The sequence below is a fragment of the Echiichthys vipera genome (genome assembly GCF_963691815.1).
Source record: "Echiichthys vipera genome assembly, chromosome: 10".
Classification (NCBI taxonomy): domain Eukaryota; kingdom Metazoa; phylum Chordata; class Actinopteri; order Perciformes; family Trachinidae; genus Echiichthys; species Echiichthys vipera.
The window spans coordinates 18,502,309-18,523,524 of record NC_139835.1 but is presented as its reverse complement, the minus strand read 5'-3'; the positions used below and the strand labels follow the sequence as shown (position 1 = coordinate 18,523,524).

At 39.0% G+C, this 21,216-nt stretch overlaps 1 protein-coding gene across 3 annotated transcripts in view; it reads right to left on the bottom strand.

Moving 5' to 3' along the window:
* rapgef4a (Rap guanine nucleotide exchange factor 4a) overlaps positions 1 to 20,463 on the bottom strand; it is a gene marked incomplete at its 5' end in the record, with an annotated part of 35,837 nt that extends 15,374 nt beyond the window's left edge. For all 3 annotated transcript variants that reach the window (XM_083922346.1, XM_083922347.1, XM_083922348.1), the window contains 6 exons: positions 336 to 394; positions 3,509 to 3,581; positions 16,070 to 16,216; positions 16,649 to 16,737; positions 16,856 to 16,998; positions 20,396 to 20,463. In XM_083922346.1, coding sequence (XP_083778472.1) covers positions 336 to 394; positions 3,509 to 3,581; positions 16,070 to 16,216; positions 16,649 to 16,737; positions 16,856 to 16,998; positions 20,396 to 20,463 — 579 coding nt within the window. The remainder of the gene's footprint in view (positions 1 to 335; positions 395 to 3,508; positions 3,582 to 16,069; positions 16,217 to 16,648; positions 16,738 to 16,855; positions 16,999 to 20,395) is intronic.
* Between the last annotated feature and the right edge of the window lie 753 nt (positions 20,464 to 21,216).

The following is a 21,216-nucleotide window of genomic DNA, read 5'->3' as shown; positions in this document are numbered from 1 at the left end:
CAACAGGAGAAAGGTGGGACAGGAACTGTCATGGATGAAGACAAAAAACTTCAATCATATTGTTTATATTTAGAGCAACTTTAAACAAAACTTCACATTCCACACTCCTTTCCATCCTCTTTTGGAGAGGCGGGCAACGGTAAAGGATGCTGTTACGTCAGGCAACAGAATGACTTATAGTCTATAGTTTAAGTGCCAAACAGTAAAACTCTGCTAGACAGGAACAGAGCCAATAAATCTGCATCGTGTCACCCTCTCAGTCTTAATCCATGTTTTAGAATTAGTGGTAGCAATAAATCATCTTACAAATAATTCATGTGTGTCAAGCACACTACCTTATTCGGATGTTTGGAGACTAGTGAGTTGTTGCTTATGTTTTCTTTGTCCGGCATTCCTGGTGGGAGAAAACAGAGAGAATATTCACAAAGTTAAAATTCATGTAGCAAACACATAAACAACAAGCTGCATCTAACTATTTATTTGTGTTTAAAGCCCATGTAATCCCTTAAAAAGGAATTCAAAATGAAGTAAATACAGAATATAAGTCCTTTATTGTCATTGCACAAAATTGAAAAAAAAAAAAAAAATCAGAAGCAAACAATGAATGGACTTGAAAGTATAAAAGACTTGCTCAATGTGTTTTTTTCATATTCCTAGAAAAGTTGCTGTGTCCGTAATCCTCTTATATTCGTATGCAAAGCAATCATATTCTTCTGTAGATGAACCGAAAAGAAATATACCCATAACTTTATCAGTAGCCAGTTTTATGTAATTTCTAATGTCTTTCAATGACATCCTATTTCACTTTCAATTATTGTTCTGACACTGTGATAATTGGGGCCTCTATGTGCTTAGAAAAGTGACTTTCCTATTTCCTGTCATTTACTTTACATTGCTGCTAAATAAACTACTATTAGACTTTATTGCACTGGTTGTCACAGTGCAGGGGCAGAAAGGGGATGCAAAAGGGTGTGGTTATTTCTCAGTGTTAAGACCTTTAAGTTTGTATAGTTCCCCCTCCGGGACAAACATAATAATCAGTCACAACTATATCTCCAGGAAAAAACTCAGCTATTCTTAGACGTGCCTCTCAGACTGCTGAAACCACAAAAACAGAGCAATACATAGAGACTGGAACATAGAAGTGTGACATTATGCTCTCATCTCTCATCTTCAACCACTCACCCGGGGTCGGGTCGCGGGGGCAGCAGCTCACATTATGCTTCAAGATATAAATCCAGGAATAAAACTAATGCATTTGTATAATCTGTGTGATTCCTGGCTACTTTAAATTCCTGAATATTTTTTTTGTAAATCGCTGAAAAGTTGTTGTTTTTATTGTTACCTTCATGTTGCAAAATGTATTAGTATTTAGACCGCCTAACCACTGGGCAAATAATAAGTTGGGTAAAAAACAGTTGGTTATGACATTATCTTTTAATACATTATTATTATTAATATTATAATTACTATTATTATTATTATTATTATTATTATTATTATTATAAAAATACTGATTATAACTACTTTAAAAAAGAGTCTCATCTTGGTGTCTGTCATCTTCTTACACACTCTTGGTCTGCACCTATATTTATATGATTTATATCCTGCGGGTCTGTACAGAATCTGTGCTTGTTTATTGTTTTTGTTGAGAAGTTAACATATGTTAAGATATGTTTTAGTTTGTTTTATTGAATAACTAGTGAAAAACAAGGTGCTCAGTCAAGTGCTACTGAATGCATGAGTGAACGAAACATTGCTGACTTTAAGAGCTCCACCTGTTTGCACCAGAGTGCTGAAAAAGCACAGCGCGGTTGTAGCTAAGAAAACAATTTTAAATATGTTTAATTCATTCAACTTCGCCACCGCAGTTACAGAACCACTAAGCTGCTGTGGATACGCTGCACAGGAGAGTGCATCAGCCTCCAGCTGCTTGACGCTTGTGTGATTTCTGTCTTGGTGTATTCATGCATAGAGAGTACATACTGTAAACCCCCTAAGTACTACTGTACTCTGCAAAAATACTCACTGAGCAGGGCTTTTACAGCGCTGCTCCACAGCACATAACAGTGATGAATACTAAAGCAAAAACATCGACTTTTAAAAGGTTACAGTGGTCAATCAAATCCTTTTTGATTGGAAAATCAACCAGAGAAACATTCCCTTTAAAATGTGTCCATCATTTATTTATTCACTTTAAAAAAAAAAAAATCACAGTAAACACGCTGCCAGTAAGACAAAGTCTCTGGATTTTCTCACTGCTGTTCATCATTTTTATGGCACTTGACTTTAGAGCGGGTTAAGTGCTCTGTTTGAGCAAAGCAAAGTCAATATTGAGTTAACTTGGAACAGAAAAGCATAAACAAAAGTATCTGCCTGTACCACAATGCAACAGGATAAAGCACAGTCGGACAGTAATGGAGTTAGACAGAAAAACTATCATTACATATTGTACAACATAAGATGATCTAGGTTATATTACACAACCTAAAGATTGTTAGATCTTATAATACAAACTAAATCAAAGAGTTACTTTTGGGAATATGTTTTTTGACGATCTGCGTCATGTACCTCTGCATCGAGCTGCTGCTGTGTGTGTGCTGATAACGGCATCTGAAAGATTCCACCGTGACCGACCCAAGACAACCTAAAGGGGTCTCTGATGCAGGCTCAATAACTCTCTTTCCATAATCACATTTTAATGCACAGTTTGAAGAATCACATTTGAAAAGCTTAATGAAAACAACAAAATGCGATAAAACTTCTGCAAATGTAAATAAAGGTTTTTACACTAGCGTGAGGTGTTTTTTTGTCTTTATCAGAATAGGGTTGATGCACTAAGTGGGATATGGAAATAAAGAAGTTCTGACGTACGAACAAATTCACTGAGCATTTCTCGGAAACGAAAGGTCGTAGACACTGGCACTGGAGTGGAAAGGGCGTACAAGAAAAAAAATTCAAGGGATCAACTTCAATCTCTCTACGACCTTCTGTTACCGAGATACAGCAGAAAAAGCCTAACCGGAAACTCCCATGATGCATTGCGGGATGAATTTAATCAATAAAATTGCATTGTACCATCAGGATATAGTCTCAGTTTTAGCAAATATGAAAAAAAAAAGACTTCAGCTCTAAATCTCGAGTAACTGACATGAAACGCAACTGAGAGTAAACTAAATGCACTGCTGTAGCTTTTTCTGATGAGGTAACAATGTCACTAAACATCTTACCAAATCATTTGCACCAACTGCAACATTTAAACATTTGTAAGTCCCTTCACTGTGATATTTTCCAGTCAAATGTTGTCTTGAAGATCCTGTTACAATAAAATTCAACTCAACTCCACTCAAGCTCAAATAATGCTTTAAATCTCCAAAGGCCCGTACTGTGTTGTGATAAATACAACAACTAAAGCAGAAACTGTGACGAACTTGAATAAAACGTGTGATTGCTGAGCCTAAACCACTCAGAAATGTAATTGTAAAAACAGTAATTGAGGGTTACTTACTGTCACCACTACAACCGCTTTCCATCACACCATAGGGTGGTGCGAGCAGTCCAGCCATGCACTGATGATATTTCTATGAAAATAAAGAAAATACATGGAACAGATCAGTCATAGCAGTTAATAGCTGGAATTTAACAGTGTATCAATAAGAAGACTGTAGAATCGTAGCAGTGTTATAATTGGGTAAAGAAAACTTTGTCCTTGTGTCTCCTCACATGTAAACTTGGGAGGCCAAGGTAATGTCCCATGACCAGGTGTGTGTGATGATATGCTGAAAAAAACTGGAATGAAACTCAACAGCTGTTACTTTGCATAAGTACTGAGGTTTTGGCCAAACATCTTACCTTTTTCATTAAATCGCTCACACACAGCTCTACAGGGCAGGATGACTATAGGTGAAAATGTACTCAGATCATTTACTTAGGTAAAACTATCAATATAACAATGTAAAAATACAACAAAATGTAGGTAGGTATCAAGAGTAAAAGTACTCCTTCTTCAGTAAAATATGAACCCTGGAACTGATATATTGATGCCAGTCTATTACACCAAGGTAAAACAAACTGTTTCTGTTATTTAGTCTGATCACATTCATATAAGTAGGATGGACAAAATATGTGAAGCACTGAATTACTAACCTATAATTAACCACAAACTGCAGCTTCCAAAATGATCATACAGCTTATCAGCATCTCAGTTTCAACAAAAACTTAAAAACATAATGTTTTTAAATCAGCATCACTTGTCTCCATGCTGTAAAGGGCAAAGAACAAAGTTGATGAGAGTTTGTGCTGTTTTTTCCATATTTCATCCAAGGCCCCACCACAGCAACTTCCTGGTTCTTCCAATAAGGAAGTGCCAAAAATTGCAGTTCACTGACTGGCCACTAGGGACAGGTTTCATAATAGAGTCATTTTTCATTGACCCCCATTTTCACTTCATCACGTGAAGAAGAATCCCTTTATTTGTCATGCAATGGGGAAATTCAATTTTAACTCTATTTTTTCATTTTACACAGACACAGGCCCGAAATACACACACATGCACGGACAGGAACTACATACATGCAATTAATGGAGAGATGTTAGAGCGAGGGGGCTGCAAGTGACGGTGCCCCGAGCAGTTGGGGGTTCAGTGCCTTGCTCAACAGCACCTCGGCAGTGCCCAGGAGATAAACTGGCACCTCTCCAGCCACCAGTCCACGCTCCATTCATGGTCCACGCAGGGACTTGAACCAGCGACCCTCCGGTTCCCAGCCAAGTCACCTATGGACTGAGCTACTGCTGCCCCACTTTTTTTTTTAATAAGAATAATAAACCTATTTAAGGCCTGGTACAAAAAAACATTATAGTCTGTATGTTTAGGTCATATCTCCATGACAACACTGAGGGGCGGTGATATCTTTTGTCCCAGGCTAGTTTTTATTTTATTGGAGTTTAAAATGTATGACTAATTAGGGGCGCGGCCTCTTGAGTGACAGCTAGGCAGTGGCCTTCACTTCTCTTCAGAGGTAAACGTCAGCCAGATGGACGTCTCTGTGTTTGGTGAAAGTGCTTTTAAATATTTAGCACCCCTATCTTGGAATAAACTACAGGATCATTTCAAACTGGAATCCCTCATCAGCATGGACCATTTCAAAAGCAGGATTAAGGACTTTTTAAATACAATTTGCACATGTACTGTCTCTGAGCACTGATCTGCTTTTTTATATTTAATGCTGTTTTATTTTGTTGATTTATCATGTTTAATTCTGTGTAATGTTTTAGTTGTGTGCTGTTTTGGTTTTAAATGTGAAACTTGTATGTTTATGCTGCAGTCTTGGCCAGGACTACCTATCTCAATGGGAATATTCCTGGTTAAATAAAGGGTAATGAAAATGAAATTGAAATCTCCCTCCCCCCAACGTCACATCAATGCCCTTTTTTGGTAAGAAGAAATGAGGCGGAGTTACAACCTGACAAGATGGCGACTCCCGTAGGCGAGTACGATTGGATCAAGTTTAGGGAACGGACCTCGACGGAGAGTCTACGTCCATTTTTTATACAGTCTATGATTTATCTCCTTAGTAGGCCTAACATGCAAATGTAAGTGAGCTTCAATGAGTAATAATCAAGAAGAAAAGGCAAGGCATTATTACAATTATATTCAAAACCATGTGAAACTAACACACATGGTTAAATATGTAAAAATCCTTGGTGTACATTTTACACTTGAATGCAGTATTCAATTGAATAAATGTTCTCAATGTCAGTGTCACTTTCTAGTCCTCTTTTACTCGTTTCAATTAGTCATGAAGTCCTTAATGTGGAGAATGCATGCAGAGAGCCACAGAGCAAACAGAGCATGACAATATAACTGTACATGCCTTCTTCCATCAGTGTGCCCTGCAGCATCACAGATGTTATGTAATGAACATCATACTGCATCCATGCACTCTTAGAAATGTCATGTTCCTGTTCGTGACAATGGGCGATAAAAGAATATTACCGTATACACTAACATGGATGGCCCCTTGGCAGCGATTTAGCATACACTAGCTCGGAAAATATACCAAATATTTGGATATTGCAATCGGAAGTTGATCATTTAATTATTTTTATCTAATATGCTGCCTTGGATGCTTTTTCTTTTAAATAAAGTACTCAACTATGCAGCTTTAAAAAAACACACTTGATCATATAAAGGCATTCCCACCAAATGTAGTATTTATTCTGATAGACGTTTATTCTTAAAATAGTTTTTTCTATCTGATTTGTAAACAATCAAGTATAGACTCATAGTTCAAAATAATTTGCGGTAAAAAAAAACTTTTAAAAAACTGATTATGTGCAGAAGCAACGTACGTTCTGAGTTGATAAAAAGCTGATTGAAGACCACTTAGTGACTGACCAGTTCTCTCTACCTTCATATCATCTGCTCACAGGAGTCTGAACGACAGCTAGAGCTTTAGAGCCATTTGTGCCTGGATGTGTAATGTACTCTCAGAGGTCATGTTTTAAATTCAATTCTACCCCCTGAAGTCAGTTAATCTCCTTAGCAACCCTTTAGGGGCTCACAGCTTTCCCCTCAATTAAGAAGCCGTTCAGAAACGTCTCAGTGACCTCAGTTTTTTAACCATGCTTCTACTTCAAAATGAGGATTGACTTGCTGCTCATTAAGATACTTGATTATGATATATTTCCCAATATAATGTGTAATACAATAAATAAATATGGAATGACCACATGGTAAAGCTTGTTTCTGTATGAATTAAATACTTGACTAATTAAATGTACTGCGTATTTTCTCATTTTATTGAGGATTTTAGTGCAAAATAACGATAAAGTGCAAATATCAGAACTTGAGGAATGATATAGAAATATATATATACGATAGACATATTTATATTTGTTTTATATCTTGTTTTTTAACAATATACATATGTATATCATCATATCGCCCAGCCCTAGATTCATGTAAACTAACGCCACACGTATTATTAAAATGAACTATTATTAAAATGCTTCTTTTGTGGTTGGGACACATGCCAACAGATTTAAACTTTCAGAGTTAATCAACAGAACAGAAGCCTTCAAAGTCACTTCAACAAGCCAATCTGTGTATCTTCCTTGACAATTAAAGGATTTAGGATGAGGGAGGAGCACTTAAATTGAGCAGAACATGAACAAATGAACTCAAGCGCTCTGAGCCAGTAAGGCACCGCTCCCTGAGGGGTAGGATCCAATACGCAGGGTGGGGGTGTGTTTTAGACGAGGCTTAGGACCATTGTCAGGTGCGTAAAAAGCACTCTCACTGTTTCTATTTTGTTAGTAATGATTTCTCTGACGCTAATGACACACAATGCATTTGTTTCTTTTAAAGCCTACAGCTTTCCATTAAGTCATTTACTTGTCATGTGTGTTTTTATTTAGAATTTTGTCTGTGTGTTTTATCTGAGCTGAAAAGATTTATTCGATAAATTTATCAGTCGATCAAGAGAAAATGAATCAACAGCCAGACTATTTCATCCTTTAAGTCGTTTTTCAAGCAGTATACTTCATAAGATTATAAGAGCATTAAATCAATCCACACATCATAGCGACTTAAACTGTAGATATACTAGAACTAGTGTTAGTGTTATAATAAATACACAAACTGCCTAAATGTCAGATTATTAAGTCTTGTGAAGAACTACATGTTACATGTTTCCTTGAAAGGCATATTCAGATATTCACGACAATACTTCGTATCACAATAAAACAACCACTGGGTGTGATTTGTGCAGCAACTTCCACATAGTCTCTCATTTTATAACCATAATATTGACAGATCTGTTCTTATCAGCCATTATCTCCAGTAGAAGAGGAAAGACAGAGCTGTAATTTGTTTTTTTAGAATAACAAAGTTGTTGCTGCACATCAGCGTTTACTGACAAATGTACAATCAATAGTCAAAAGCCACAAATAAGCTCCACTGGGACTCACAGACAGCCCTGAAGAGAATGTCCACTTTTGTTTTAGCTGCACAATTGTTTCTTACTACACACACTGTGTAAAGCACGGATACACCCTTAGGTGAGTTTGACTGGGTAAAATCATCTGTAACAATCTGACAGGCAGACAGCAACACAATGACTTAGTCAGGCAACATGAAGCTTCTGATTCAGTCTCTTACGAATTATTTCTATGACACTGATAACATCACATTATGGATTAGGATGTGTTTCTTCAAGCGGATTTACTCGGAGCAAGTGACAGGTTCTACAAACACTTCCAGAATAAGGAGTCTAAATCCCATCACATCCTTGATAATCACATTTTGAGAAATGTAGTCATGAAATAAAATCTATCACTAACAGCAACATAACTTCGCAAACATATATTTTTCTCATTTGAGGTATATCTCCCAATCTGGAGAAGCAAACCATCTTTTTATTTAGGTTTACACCATGGAGTCCAAAACTCTATTTGGTGCTTGATGTGCTTTAGAGTTCACATATACGTTTACTCCTATTTCTGTCATAACGACACATCAACCAAGTCATCCCAGTGCAGTTCAAGCTCCTCCTCTGTCTTTCATGCTTGAGCTCATTATTGTATTGTGAGCATCAATTTGCATGAATGCCCTGCTGTATTTTTGAATAATTCACCCTAGATTACATAACGTGCATAGTGCAAACTGTTCTCACTGTTGATCCTGAACTCGGACGGGCACTTCAGGCCACTTGGGGCAAGGAGTAAAAACCCCTCCCAAGAGTTTCACTTATCTTCTGCTCTGTTAAGATTTCCTCCCAAACAGAAAATAATTGTTCATACTTTTAGTAGGAGTAAAAATACAGCATTTTGCTTTTGACATTTGTTTTGCAAATTTTGAATTTCCAGATAGAACAATTCTGTACACATTTCTTAAAGCATTGTTTCCCATTCCCCATATATTAGACAGTGTTTCTCATGCAGCAAAATGCACTGGATTGTTGAAAAGTTTGGCAAAAATTACCTAAAGGTGCTACCAGCGTCCCATACAGCCTTTTATTGTTGTTAGTGTTAGTCTTAATCCAGCCGTTAACAAACACTCCAAGCATGGAAATCCAATTCTAGGAGTTATGGGTCACACCAAGCGTGGTCCAGCATGATCCAGCAGCTCCGTCACCGCAGCCAGCACGCCACTCTGAGAGCAGAGTGAGCAGACTGTGTCAGCCCAGCAGAGTGGCAGTCAGCCGCTGACTTCTTCTGAGCAGCAGTTGCTAGGTGATTACTCAACTCCAGTCACTGAGCACACAGGAGAGCATGCTCTCGCTCTCTCTCTCTCTCTCTCTCTCTCTCTCTCTCTCTCTCTCTTTCTCTCTCTCTCTCTTTCTCTCTCTCACACACACACACACACACATACTCACTCACACACACACACATACACACACACACACACACACACACACACACACACACACAGGATATGAAGACCACTAATCATAAAAAATATAATAAAGAAATATTAAAGAAATTTCTCTGCTGCTTCCATCAACATATGACTCCTCAGGGAGACATTTTCCTCGGTGGACATACCAACAGGATTGAGTTAAACGTGCAAATGTTCCTATGTGCATCCAACTCTAACTCTAAGACGTACATGGAGTACCATCCAGTATCCCTTTCCTATCAGCGAGCTCCTTCCTCTCAAGGACACAGACCAGATGGCGTCTTATCTTTGACCTTGTTACTTATCCAAGACAGCTTCACTGAACTCCACGAACATGCTCCAACCAAGAAATTAATCACACCATCAAGAGCTTACAGTGCCATATATTATTTATTTATTATAAGGATGCTTTAATTAATAATTGATGTGGTTATTGTCTCAGGTGTTTGAGATTTGCTTTTATCTTTAATTGGTTGTTGCAGCGTGTGGCTTTTGTATAAAGATGATGTTTCATATTGTCAATTTGGTGCCTAACGTACGTCCAGCTTGTAAATGTTGAATCTCTAATCAAATGGAGTGTGAATGAATTCAACCTTTTCTTTTAAAGTAAAAATATGTGAGAAATTTCTAAAGAATAGAATGATTACAAATCAAACACACACAAAAATTGCACAAGCAGCTTTGTCCGCTCATTTTAGTGCTCATTAATGTTGTAACAGTGAATTAAATCATGGGAAATAGTCAGTGATGGTTCATAAAATATGTAGTAAAAGTATGTATAGAAAAGGGGGAGCCACAGGAACTAGGCTTACTTCAGGCACACTAGCACCCAGCCAGATGTAGTTTAAATGCCTTTATTTGTTTTAAGGCAAATAAAAGTTTACACCGACCGATTTCAACCCACACTGGGTCTTCCTTAGGAAGTTACTGGAAAGAGGGATCAACCAGAGTAGAACATCCTGTTTCATTATATAGACAACTAGTGGCCACAAGGGTAAAATTCACCAACATATCACACAACATTTCACAGCTAGGCTATGTTGAAAACGAAGAAATGAATAGTCACAGTAATAAATATATTGATAACAATAATGAGAAAGTAACATAAATTACAACAACATTAAAAGGACTAAGATATTTCACAAAACTGAAATTTATTTCCTCATTAAGACCTGCATACATACAACTCCATCGTCGATAAACTGCTCCACAAACTCTGTGCCCTCCACTTTCTAACTTTAGGACAATAATCGAATTGGTGTGCCATATAGTGAGCTCATTGCTAATTTACAAAATCTGGTAATGGGTTTTGTACATTTCCTTCCGTAGGTTACAAACCGTGACGCCACACATTTGATCCCTCAAAAGGTATAAAACACATATACATGATATTTGGTGTTTACTTGTATTTAACTTTCTTCTTTTGTTATTTCTCCATCTACAGTATTACCTTCATTTATCACATTGAGAAAACGTAAAATGGATGGATGTAATGGAGAGATGGGGCTGAGCAGGTGTAGCTGCGTGTCACTGAATCACCATGTCACTTAACACTCCCGACTGACTCAACAGAGCGGCCTAGCTGCTACAATTTCAGTGAAGCCGCATATGATGAGAAATTATTTCTGAATCCGACATTGCAATTTTACTAAATGTATTTTGGACGCTAATATGATGGACTAAGGAAGAACATACTTTCCTTCTTGACTCCCCATGCCAGTAATGTATTTGATTTTAAATTTGAAATGGATTTACTGTTTCTCTGGTTTGAATTCAGTTTAGTCAGCTCCTCTATGTTGCGTTTAACTTGAAGATAAAGATCAACTGAGCAAAAAATTCTCAAATATTTGTTACATGTGGAAATGCAAAAACATAGCAATGATATGGAAGATAAAAGCCGAAAGAAATCTAGTTTGTGTTAGTGATTTGTGAGTTTATAGTTGCTGTAACTCTTAACTCTCATCTTTCTGCTTTCATCTAATTATCACTAGAGTCCTAAATCAATCCTGTAAAAGCACTTGCAACAAAACATGTCAATTTGTGGAGTGAATTAAGAAGTAAAAGTTGAGCATGGTCAGTGGCAGTTAATATGTTTTATTTTCCACGTTGGAGTTCTGGGATTTTGATGATGTGACCACTCTGTTAGCAAAGATAAGGGAATCAAACAGAAATGTTTTGATATAATCTTCCTGCTCTTTCCGTGCACATATCCGCTGTGCACTTGGAGGGACTCCCGCCCCTGGATGTGGCGTACTACTTTGGATGCTGAACTACCAAAGGATCCAATGTGGCCTTGTTTTTCCAACCCCCCTCCACTCAATCCTCAGACACCAGAGGGCATGCTGCGTCCCTGCCACTTCCTGTTCATCAGCCTTCTCCACTGGCTGCCCACCAGGCTTCTTCTATGGACTAACAACACACCAATCACAACCACCGAAACACCCACCCACCCACTCACTGCTCGGCACCCTACAGATACGCCTCAAGCCTAAACATGCAAAATACAGTACATACAACATACAAAAGCATGTGCCGTGCTTATAAGACTGTCCTCCTAGCATGTGAAGATAATGAAAAGCGGGTCTATTCAGGCCACATGCAGGCTGACGTAACTGTATGAGAGCTGTCTTATGACCTAAAAATCACAATTGTGTTGTTTTAATCACATAGCCCATCGGAAGCAGGGAACAAAGGGAAGAGAAAATTGATGATTAGGCCATCTAAGCTTGGGTCAGCATGGCCGTGTGTGCTGAGCTCGGCTCATGTCTGCTCTGTTAAACAAACAGCACGCGGCTGCTCGCTCCCAACGGTTGCAGCAGTCAGCAGCATGAGAAAATAAATGTTCAAGTTGCACGCACAGACGCTAATACATGCTGTGACTTTGCTGTGCGTACTTGTCATACACCACAGTCACATGCATGAAACACTGACACAAATACATAAACTCAAATTTACTGAACAGTGGAAGATTTTAGAAGAAAACTGGAGAAATATATATACTGAATAATTGAAATGGATAATTATGAATAAATAATATTATCCACTGGTTCATTAGTTCATGCTCACTGTGGAGTTTTGTTGAGTGTTCAGTCACAGGAGATGTGTGTGTGGGAGGAAAAGGAGGTGTGTAACTTTGTTTCAGGGCTTTCTCCTCAGCTTGAAGCAGGGTAGGTTTTAACTTTATTATCTCCCCACATCAGTTGGCATCAATCAATAGAGGGCTGTAAGCAAGAACACAGATCTCTTGCAGCTTAAGGCTTTTCATGCACCACAAAATGGCTTAAGCTTTAATAAAGCCTGCGTGAAGTAGATGAACATTTACTTCAACAGTCAAGAAGACGACCAGGAAAGTTGGAAGCAGTTTGTCGCCCCCAGAACTGACAGATAAAATCTGGAGTCTGCCATCAGGAACAAGATACTACAAAAGCAATTGTTCTGCATTGCGGCAGTACTGGGAGGAATAACTCCAGGCAGAATCATTTGGTGAAACTGTTGTACTAACAACAAATTGTAAAATACTTAGAGCTGTGTAACGATTATCTGTCAACAAGCGGAATACGTGAATTTTGACTCGACAGCCCTTTAGTCACAGCTTGAACGACTTGCAAGGCAAAGCCAGCTCAGCACATTTAACAACATAAGATCCATGTATTGACACTGATGCTGTAAATAGTTGTTGTGTTTTTTTGGGCTAAGTACATCTGGAAACACCTGCTCAGGGCAAAAAGAGTGAATATCTCATTTGGAGAAAATTGACTGCAGGATTGATGAAGCTGATGCAAACATTTAAAAAAGGGAAAACAATCATGTTTGAGAACTAACTGAATAATGTGAATAAAGTTAATTACCTTGTTAAAAAAATCTTCAAATCGAATCCTTCTCCCTCATTGAAAAGTCCAGGATTTATAAGTGCTTGTTGGAAATTGATCGTGTCTAACTGATAAATAAATGATCTCTGCTACCACGCTGAAAAGTCCATTCACAGTGTTTGTGCACTAAAGTTTCACGTTTCCGCATCACACTTCTTAGCCTGCCAACCAGACAAATCTGTTGAGCTTATGTTTCATTTTCTCTGGCAGATACACCCGGGCTCCTCTCCCATTAAGACAGATTTACAGCAGACCATGTCCTCGACGGGCCAACCACAACCGTTTATCTCATGTGGGGTGGGTTTATAAAAGGATGACTGACTGGCCTGACTGGAGCATCATGCTAGAACTTGCGTAACTGTCGAACTGTTACTGTATTGCCTATTTCTCACCTCAGATGTTTTCAGGAACACATTTTAGTGTACTGTTTAGCTTTAACTTGAGAAAATTTGCAACTGCCGTACTCAGACTTCTTAACTTAGAGTTAAGGTGCAAGAGAAACTTTCCACATTTAGCAGATAAATGTGAAAATCATCTTCCAGTGTCAAACTCTGAAGATGCATCATTCTGCACAGTGAAGCTAAAATATCCAAGTAAACTAATAATAATCCGAACATCTTTGTGAGTGGAGGGGGACTTTAGTATGATACAGTGGTTGATAACAGTGTCAAAAAAAAATAATTTCCAACAGAGTTTTAAGTGTAATTCTGGCACAAAATCATTCCATGGCTATTTTGGCACTTTAATACATCAAATAAGCCATCAAGACAGTTTTTTCCGTGTATAAACTATTTACTGAGAAATACGGGACAGTTGCTAACAGCCAGACGTGGCTAAGACAAATTAGCTAGGGCCGTACGGTGAAGGCATGAAAACGGGTTTTTAACCACTAATATTGCTCAAAATCACACCAAACCTCTGCAGTAGTGTAATAAGTATCCCTAAACATAAAATGAAGCACCAATGAGCTAATTCCTTTTGGATCGCATTTGGTAGTCGACTTGAATGGACTTTACTACGAGAGGAGCTGGTACCGTGGCCAGTTGGTAAGTCTTTCAAAACACTCTTTAAATAAACTCTGGGTCGACTAACTACGTTGTTGGGGCTTTTATACATAAAAAAACTGTCTTGATGGCTTATTTGATGTATGAAAGTATTAAAAAAGACCATGTGACGATTTTGCGCCAAAATTATACTTTTAGTTAATCCTTTAAGCAAGACAGCTGGAAAATATACACAAGTTTAGAAATGATTTACCCAATGCTGTCAGCCAAAATATGCTAGAAGCTACATAAAATTAAGAAAACTGAAGCTGCATCAGTGAAAACTTGTGATACAAGGTTTCTGCTTCTTCATCATAACTAGGTTATACTACAAATAAAATTGCAACCACATCAGATACTTTCCAAAATAAAAGCAGTCCCATAATATCTGTTAAACATTCTTTGGCCAAACTACAGCTCAACAGTCACTTCACAGTGTGTCATCACATAACAAAAAAAACGAGACCAGATAGATCTAAGGACAAGATACGCCAGAATCAGGAGCCACAAACTCTCATCTGAAACGCACCTTAGTGAAGAGGTCGCCTCAGGGCAGAGGTGAAACGTGTAGTCTAGCAGTACTTCCACGTGAACTTCAATGCACGTCCAGACAGGGTTAAATATCCGGTCGCACTGCTGCTGGCCAGTACGCTGACACGGACACAGCCCATAATCTAAAAGCCACTTATGCCCTTTGGTCCCAGAGGAAATGGGCTGTCTCTTTGTGTAAACCAGCCCATTGAAGTGGCTCCAGCAGGGGGGGAGCTGAAAGACAGGACTCCTCACAACTAACATGCAGGAGATGGAAGGATGAGCATTGTGATAAAATATAATTTCTCCTCAGTATCTTGTCAAAATCAATCTATACTCTTGTATGTTGAATGTCATGTTCGTCCTAGTACAGCGAGATATGCTTCTATGGTATCATGTTATATTATATGAAGAGTTGATCTGTGTTATAGTTGTGTTGAGCGACTGAATTAGCGCATACAAGGACACCAGTAAACACCAGAACCAGAAAGAATCTGTGTCTCTTCAGCACTGCACCTCCATCTAGTGGTCAAACAGCGTAAACCGTCTACACCCTGATAAAGCCAGTATTTTTTTGCTTACACACAAACTTGGGAGCAAACAGTTACAGTATAACAAATGTACAGCTCATGTTATTACTGCAGGGGGACCAACACTAACCTCCCAATCCAGCCTCCACTAATCCACAAGACACAGAAGCCTTAACGCCAACCCACGCTTTGGCTTGCGCTTCGCTCAATTCGTCACAGTTGTTACATTCAACATTTCAATTATAACAAGAACAAACTAAGACAGGTGGCTGTTCCCTGGCTTATATCAGCCCCCTCAGTAGGTCAGAAATGAAAGGATGAATGATCAGAGATGCAGGCTTTCTTAGAGTGACCCACTGAGCTGTTGAAGATCTGCTTTATCGATGACAAAAACAGACATATTTTACCTGTTAATATGGGTGATTATACACATGGGATTCATGTTTCATTGCAGCCTTATAGTCTGGCTGAATGTTTTATTACCTCATTATTTTTGCTAATTGCGGGCTAGTTTTATTCCAGAAAATGTGGATAAATGAATCCTTGGCAGAAATGTCTATATGTTTTGTAGGGTCTACATATTTTGCTAGCAGTCCTCTGAAGGCACCTACCTTGAGTTAATCTCTGAGATGTGTCACAACAAACTGCAATGTAGCCATAGATACTCTGAAGAAGGAAGCAGATAAAGGTACTCACCTCCCACAGAGACCTGAATTCCCTCTGCTCAATGCGTAGGAGCTCACTGAATTCCCGTGTGACAATGGTGGCGTGACGGGGAGTGTTATCCAGGATCGACTCCCCAAATGCGGTGCCAGTGCCCAGCGTGCATATAGTAACAGCATCCTGTAACAGAAACAGAGGCGGTGCTCTGAATGACCATCATTCCTCCATTAGGACAAAACATCCATCTAGACAAACCTGTAAAACGCTAATGTAATGTCCTTATTCTGCTTGGAAAAGGGCCTTTGTATGAGGCACTTGAGGAGCACAGATCAGCTCTCTTTCAAATGCTACAGGCAATCACCTGGACACTTGTGATAGATGGAAGAAATTACTCCAATCAGCACCCAGACAAACCGACTAACGTGCATGAAGCTGCAGCATTAAAACTAATCAGTAATGCCCCCTAACGTAACAAGCAAAATTCTCTTTACAGCCCACACTCCAAACAAGCTGCAGGTGCATGCATAATGGATTTAAAGTGCACCTTAACCCACAAAATCATTTTAATCTTCACTCAAAGATTGTAATGTTGAAATGCCAATTTAGACAAACCTGATAACTTGATGTCTCTGAAACTTTGACATCCAGTGAACCAGAGAGGACGGCATACCAGCTGGTGCCAATGTCTCCTTGGCGATACACTAAAAACAAAGCACAGTTTCAAACAAAATCAGCATACTTTTTAAAAATACATAATAATAAAAGTATTCTTCTATTTTAGGGCCAATAATGACTGTTTCAGCCTGTAATTTGACCTACAGGTGATGCCTTTCTCCAAGCACTCATAGAATCCACACAGGCAAATCTGCTGCAGCAAACTGAGGTGAAATCTCTCGAAGGCCTTCACGTTTTTCAGACGTGCCAGGATTATGTCAACATCCTCCCCAGAGCGTTCTGCTGGTCTAAACAAATAAAAAGAAAAGTGTCCATGTACAGGTAACTGTGAAAATAAATGTACATAAGGTACCAAAATAGGCTGCAGAGCTTGAGTCAGCATACTGTAAGTGCATCTTGTCCTGGATCCTGAAAACATGCACCTCTGCAGAAAAGATGTGACACCAAAGTATCCCTGAGGAACACTGTCCTCTTGTCCAGTTTCATCCTGCTGCTTATCGAACATGTAAGTCTTAAGTGGTGTTCATGAGAAATGTATTATTCTGACTTTGTGTTTCGGTTTATCATTCATTTTATTCATTGTTATTTTGTTTTGTGCGTGATTTTGTGTGTAACACTTTCTATGAAGACCACCTCTATGGTCCATTATGAAGGTAGTCATATTAAATTATAATGCATTCATAATGGTTTATGACTACACTCATAAACACACAACATGCTTTCTGATGCATATGTGTCTTATGGATACCCTCCGCTAGTTAGAAATTAAAGGTTGACTGTTGGGGCTTATAATAATACATTATGGCTACCTATATTAGCCTTATTATTATTAATGTTTAAATAATTATAAATAATCATTTTAATTATTATTCATTTTAACTACAGTTACAGTGGGGGCTCAGTTGGAAACTTAAGCATTGTAATATTTCTAAATCTCCAGTGAGATTTTACCACTGACTTCATTATTAAAATGAATTAAATTAAATAAATAGCCAAACATTATGTACTTCTAAACAGTAAACAGTAGTCTGTTCAGTATCAGTCAATTGCCTTGCACTTAAATAAGTGTATATGCACTACACCATTTCTAAATCAAGTATTGAAGTATTGTTTACTGCATTAAATGTTACGTAAAAAAGGTTTTCATATCCGCGCATAATATACCAATACTGATAGACACCGATATGTCTGCATAGGCCAATATATATCAGTCTGGCTCTACTCTTTACATTGTTGTTAATCACATTGAGCTCTAACAACGTGAGTGGACCAAACTGTGGAGGAAACTGCTGATCATGTTCACATCATCACAGATGTGTCGGTGTATGTTTTATCTCTCTCACTCCTCTGTTGCCTGTTCCCCAAAATGTATTACACTGAATCTGGAGCCTCTGATGTAACATGTGGGTGGATGTACTGTAGCTTACATCACCTTTAAATCCAGATCCATCCTTTAAAAAAATGAATCCAAACTGTATCAATGATTCAGAAAGAGAAACAAGTGCTTGCTTGGCTGCGTCAACAATCCGTCCTGTCAAAGTACAATAAAATAGACCTCATTGTGTATTCCCTGGTAAACTTCCAACTCACAGTTGTCACATTAAAGTATCTCTTCCCCTTGGTCATTGTGATTGGACTGTATGATCACACCACTACTCTGTATTATTTCAGCACTGCGTACTTTATCAAACACGCTACACAGTGAGGACAACAAGGCAAAGATGTGATGGCAGATGTGTGGGAGCCTGAGTTTCAAAGCCAAGGTGGTTATTTGAAAACCAGCTAGGTCAACAACAAAAAAGTTTTCAAAAGGTGCTGAATCTGAGAATGTTTTCCTCACAAGGTAGCTTGTTGCAGGATGAACACTACAAAGGGCGATGAGCCTAATGTAGCAGCTGCCTCTAATTTACAGTCCAGTTACAGAGCGTGAGACTTCAAAGTCTTTCAGTGTAATTCCGGCACAAAATCATCCCATGCTCTTATAAACATCAAGTAAGGCCATGGAGACAGTTTTTTTTCATGTAACAACTATTAACGGAGAAATCCGGGAGAGCCGCTAACAGCCGGACGTGGCTAACAATGATTAGCTTGGGGCAGTAAGGTAAAGGCATTAAAACGTCTTTTTAATCACTAATACTGCTCAAAATAACACCAAACCTCTGCAGTAGCATGAGAAGAGTCCATACGCATAAGGCGAAGCACCAATGGGCTCATTTTGGATCGCATTTGGTAATCGACTTTAATGGACTTTATTACGAGAGGAGCTGGTACCAGGGCCAGTTGTAGGTCTTTCAAAACACTCTTCTAATAAAGTCTGGGTTCGCTAACTACATTGTTGGTGCTTCGTTTTAGGGACTCTTCTCATGCTACTGTAGAGGATGGTGCTATTTTGAGCAATATTAGTGTTCATTTGAATGCCTTCACCAAACTGCCCGAGCTAATCAGTGTTAGTCACGTCCGACTCTTCCAGATTTCTCCGTTGATAGTTCATACACATTTGATGTATGCAAGTGTCGATAAAGACCACAGATTTATTTTGCGCCACTTTGAGAGTGAGATCCCGAAAGCTCTGTATTAAACTGTGGCAATATAAACACTTTAAGGGACAACTGTGGTTTTGTGTCACTTATATTTTAGGATATGCATGGAGACATACATGTTCCTCCCCTGACCTGCATTTCAAAAACTGGCAACAGAACAATAAAGTGCAGCGTACATGCTGCTACAGGTATTTGGAAAAGGTGAGTCATACAAGAACTGTATTATTTAAGCGACACAGGTGGCTTCTAGGACTAGCCAGAGGACATCACTGTGTAAACACATCTGGCACACTGCGTCACTTTGCTGTTTATAGCTGATGCACTTTGGACCTTTTCTTTGTCAGAGCCCCTGTTTCTGGTCCGTTTGCACACCTGAGCTGTGACATACAACATAAAGGTAAAGAACTAATGTTCACTTTCTTCTATTTTGAGTTAGTGTGTAAAATGTATGCAACAACAAATCCCCCAATGGAATTAATCAATCTGCACATATCACGTACACGATCACACACATTGCAATTCTTTGCTGACAGACATGTAGGCTACGTTACAGGTGTGCAACACAACTGATCTTATAATAGATCTTGTTATGAGACCACTTTTTAAAGCAGTCCCTTGCAGCTGCTTGGGGATTTAATACCTCCTATGGCAGGCGTTCATGCACTTGCTGGTCAAGTGTTCTGCAGTGATTTGTGGTTATAGGTATGAACCATCACAGTATTTGCCCTGGATATTAACAATGATCACAATTTGTGGGTAACTGAAACAGCCAGAGGGTAGCCTATATTTGCAGCCAGTGGTGAAAATAAAACATTTACCAGCATATATCAAACGCCTGTCCAAAGTTAGCAGCCTTGTTCTTGCAGTGTTTCTGTAATAGTCATTTAATTTAGTTTGCCCAGAGCTATACAGTTGTGCACAGTCGTGTCCTGATATGAACGCAGTAACGGCACGAGAAACCTCAATAAAGCTCTAGAGAATTAGGTCTTAATTCAGTAGTGAAAATTAGAACTACAGAGCAGACAATGTTTTAATTAAGCTAGTGAAACACAACGCCCGAGTTCTGATGAAATTAAAAAACGTGTCATTATTCCGTGAATCGCACAGTGGCCTAAGATGATTCGCATTGGCATGATATAAATACCTCTTATCCAGACAAATGATCCACTCGGCAGATTCCGACGAATGTGAAGAAGTGTGCGCTGCTACCATCTTGAGATCCTGCTGCTGCTGCTACTGCTGCAGCGGAGGTGGAGGTGGAGGTGGAGGAGAGGGCTGGACCACAACACTTCATCTGCCTCCACTCATTCACTGCTGTGCTGACGGTCTGTATACTGCCCCTCCTGCTGCTGCTGCTGCTGCTGTGAAGCCGTAGAAGTAAGGGAAACAACGTGACTACTTCGCAAAGCTGAAAAGGGCAACTGTTTTTCCGAAGAGCTCAATTTATGCAGCCTTATGTTGAATTCACATAGTCACGTGAGATGTTTATTCACTAACTAATGGCTTAAACTACAGATTAAGCTCCTATTTATCACATTAATACAGAATAATTGCACAATAAAACAAAATATACCTATATATCAGAGCTGGCCTCTGATTGGATCTCACAGAGCTGGCTTCTAATGGGCTCTCACAGAGTTGGCCTCTGATTGGTTCTAACAGAGCTGGCTTCTAAGTGGCTCTCACAGAGCTGGCCTCTGATTGGATCTCACAGAGCTGGCTTCTAATGGACTCTCACAGAGTTGGCCTCTGATTGGTTCTAACAGAGCTGGCCTCTGATTGGTTCTAACAGAGCTGGCTTCTAAGTGGCTCTCACACAGCTGGCCTCTGATTGGTTCTAACAGAGCTTGCTTCGGATTGGCTCTCACAGAGCTGGCCTCTGATTGGTTCTCACAACGCTGGCTTCTAATTGGCTCTCACAGAGCTGACCTCTGATTGGTTCTAACAGAGCTGGCTTCTGATTGG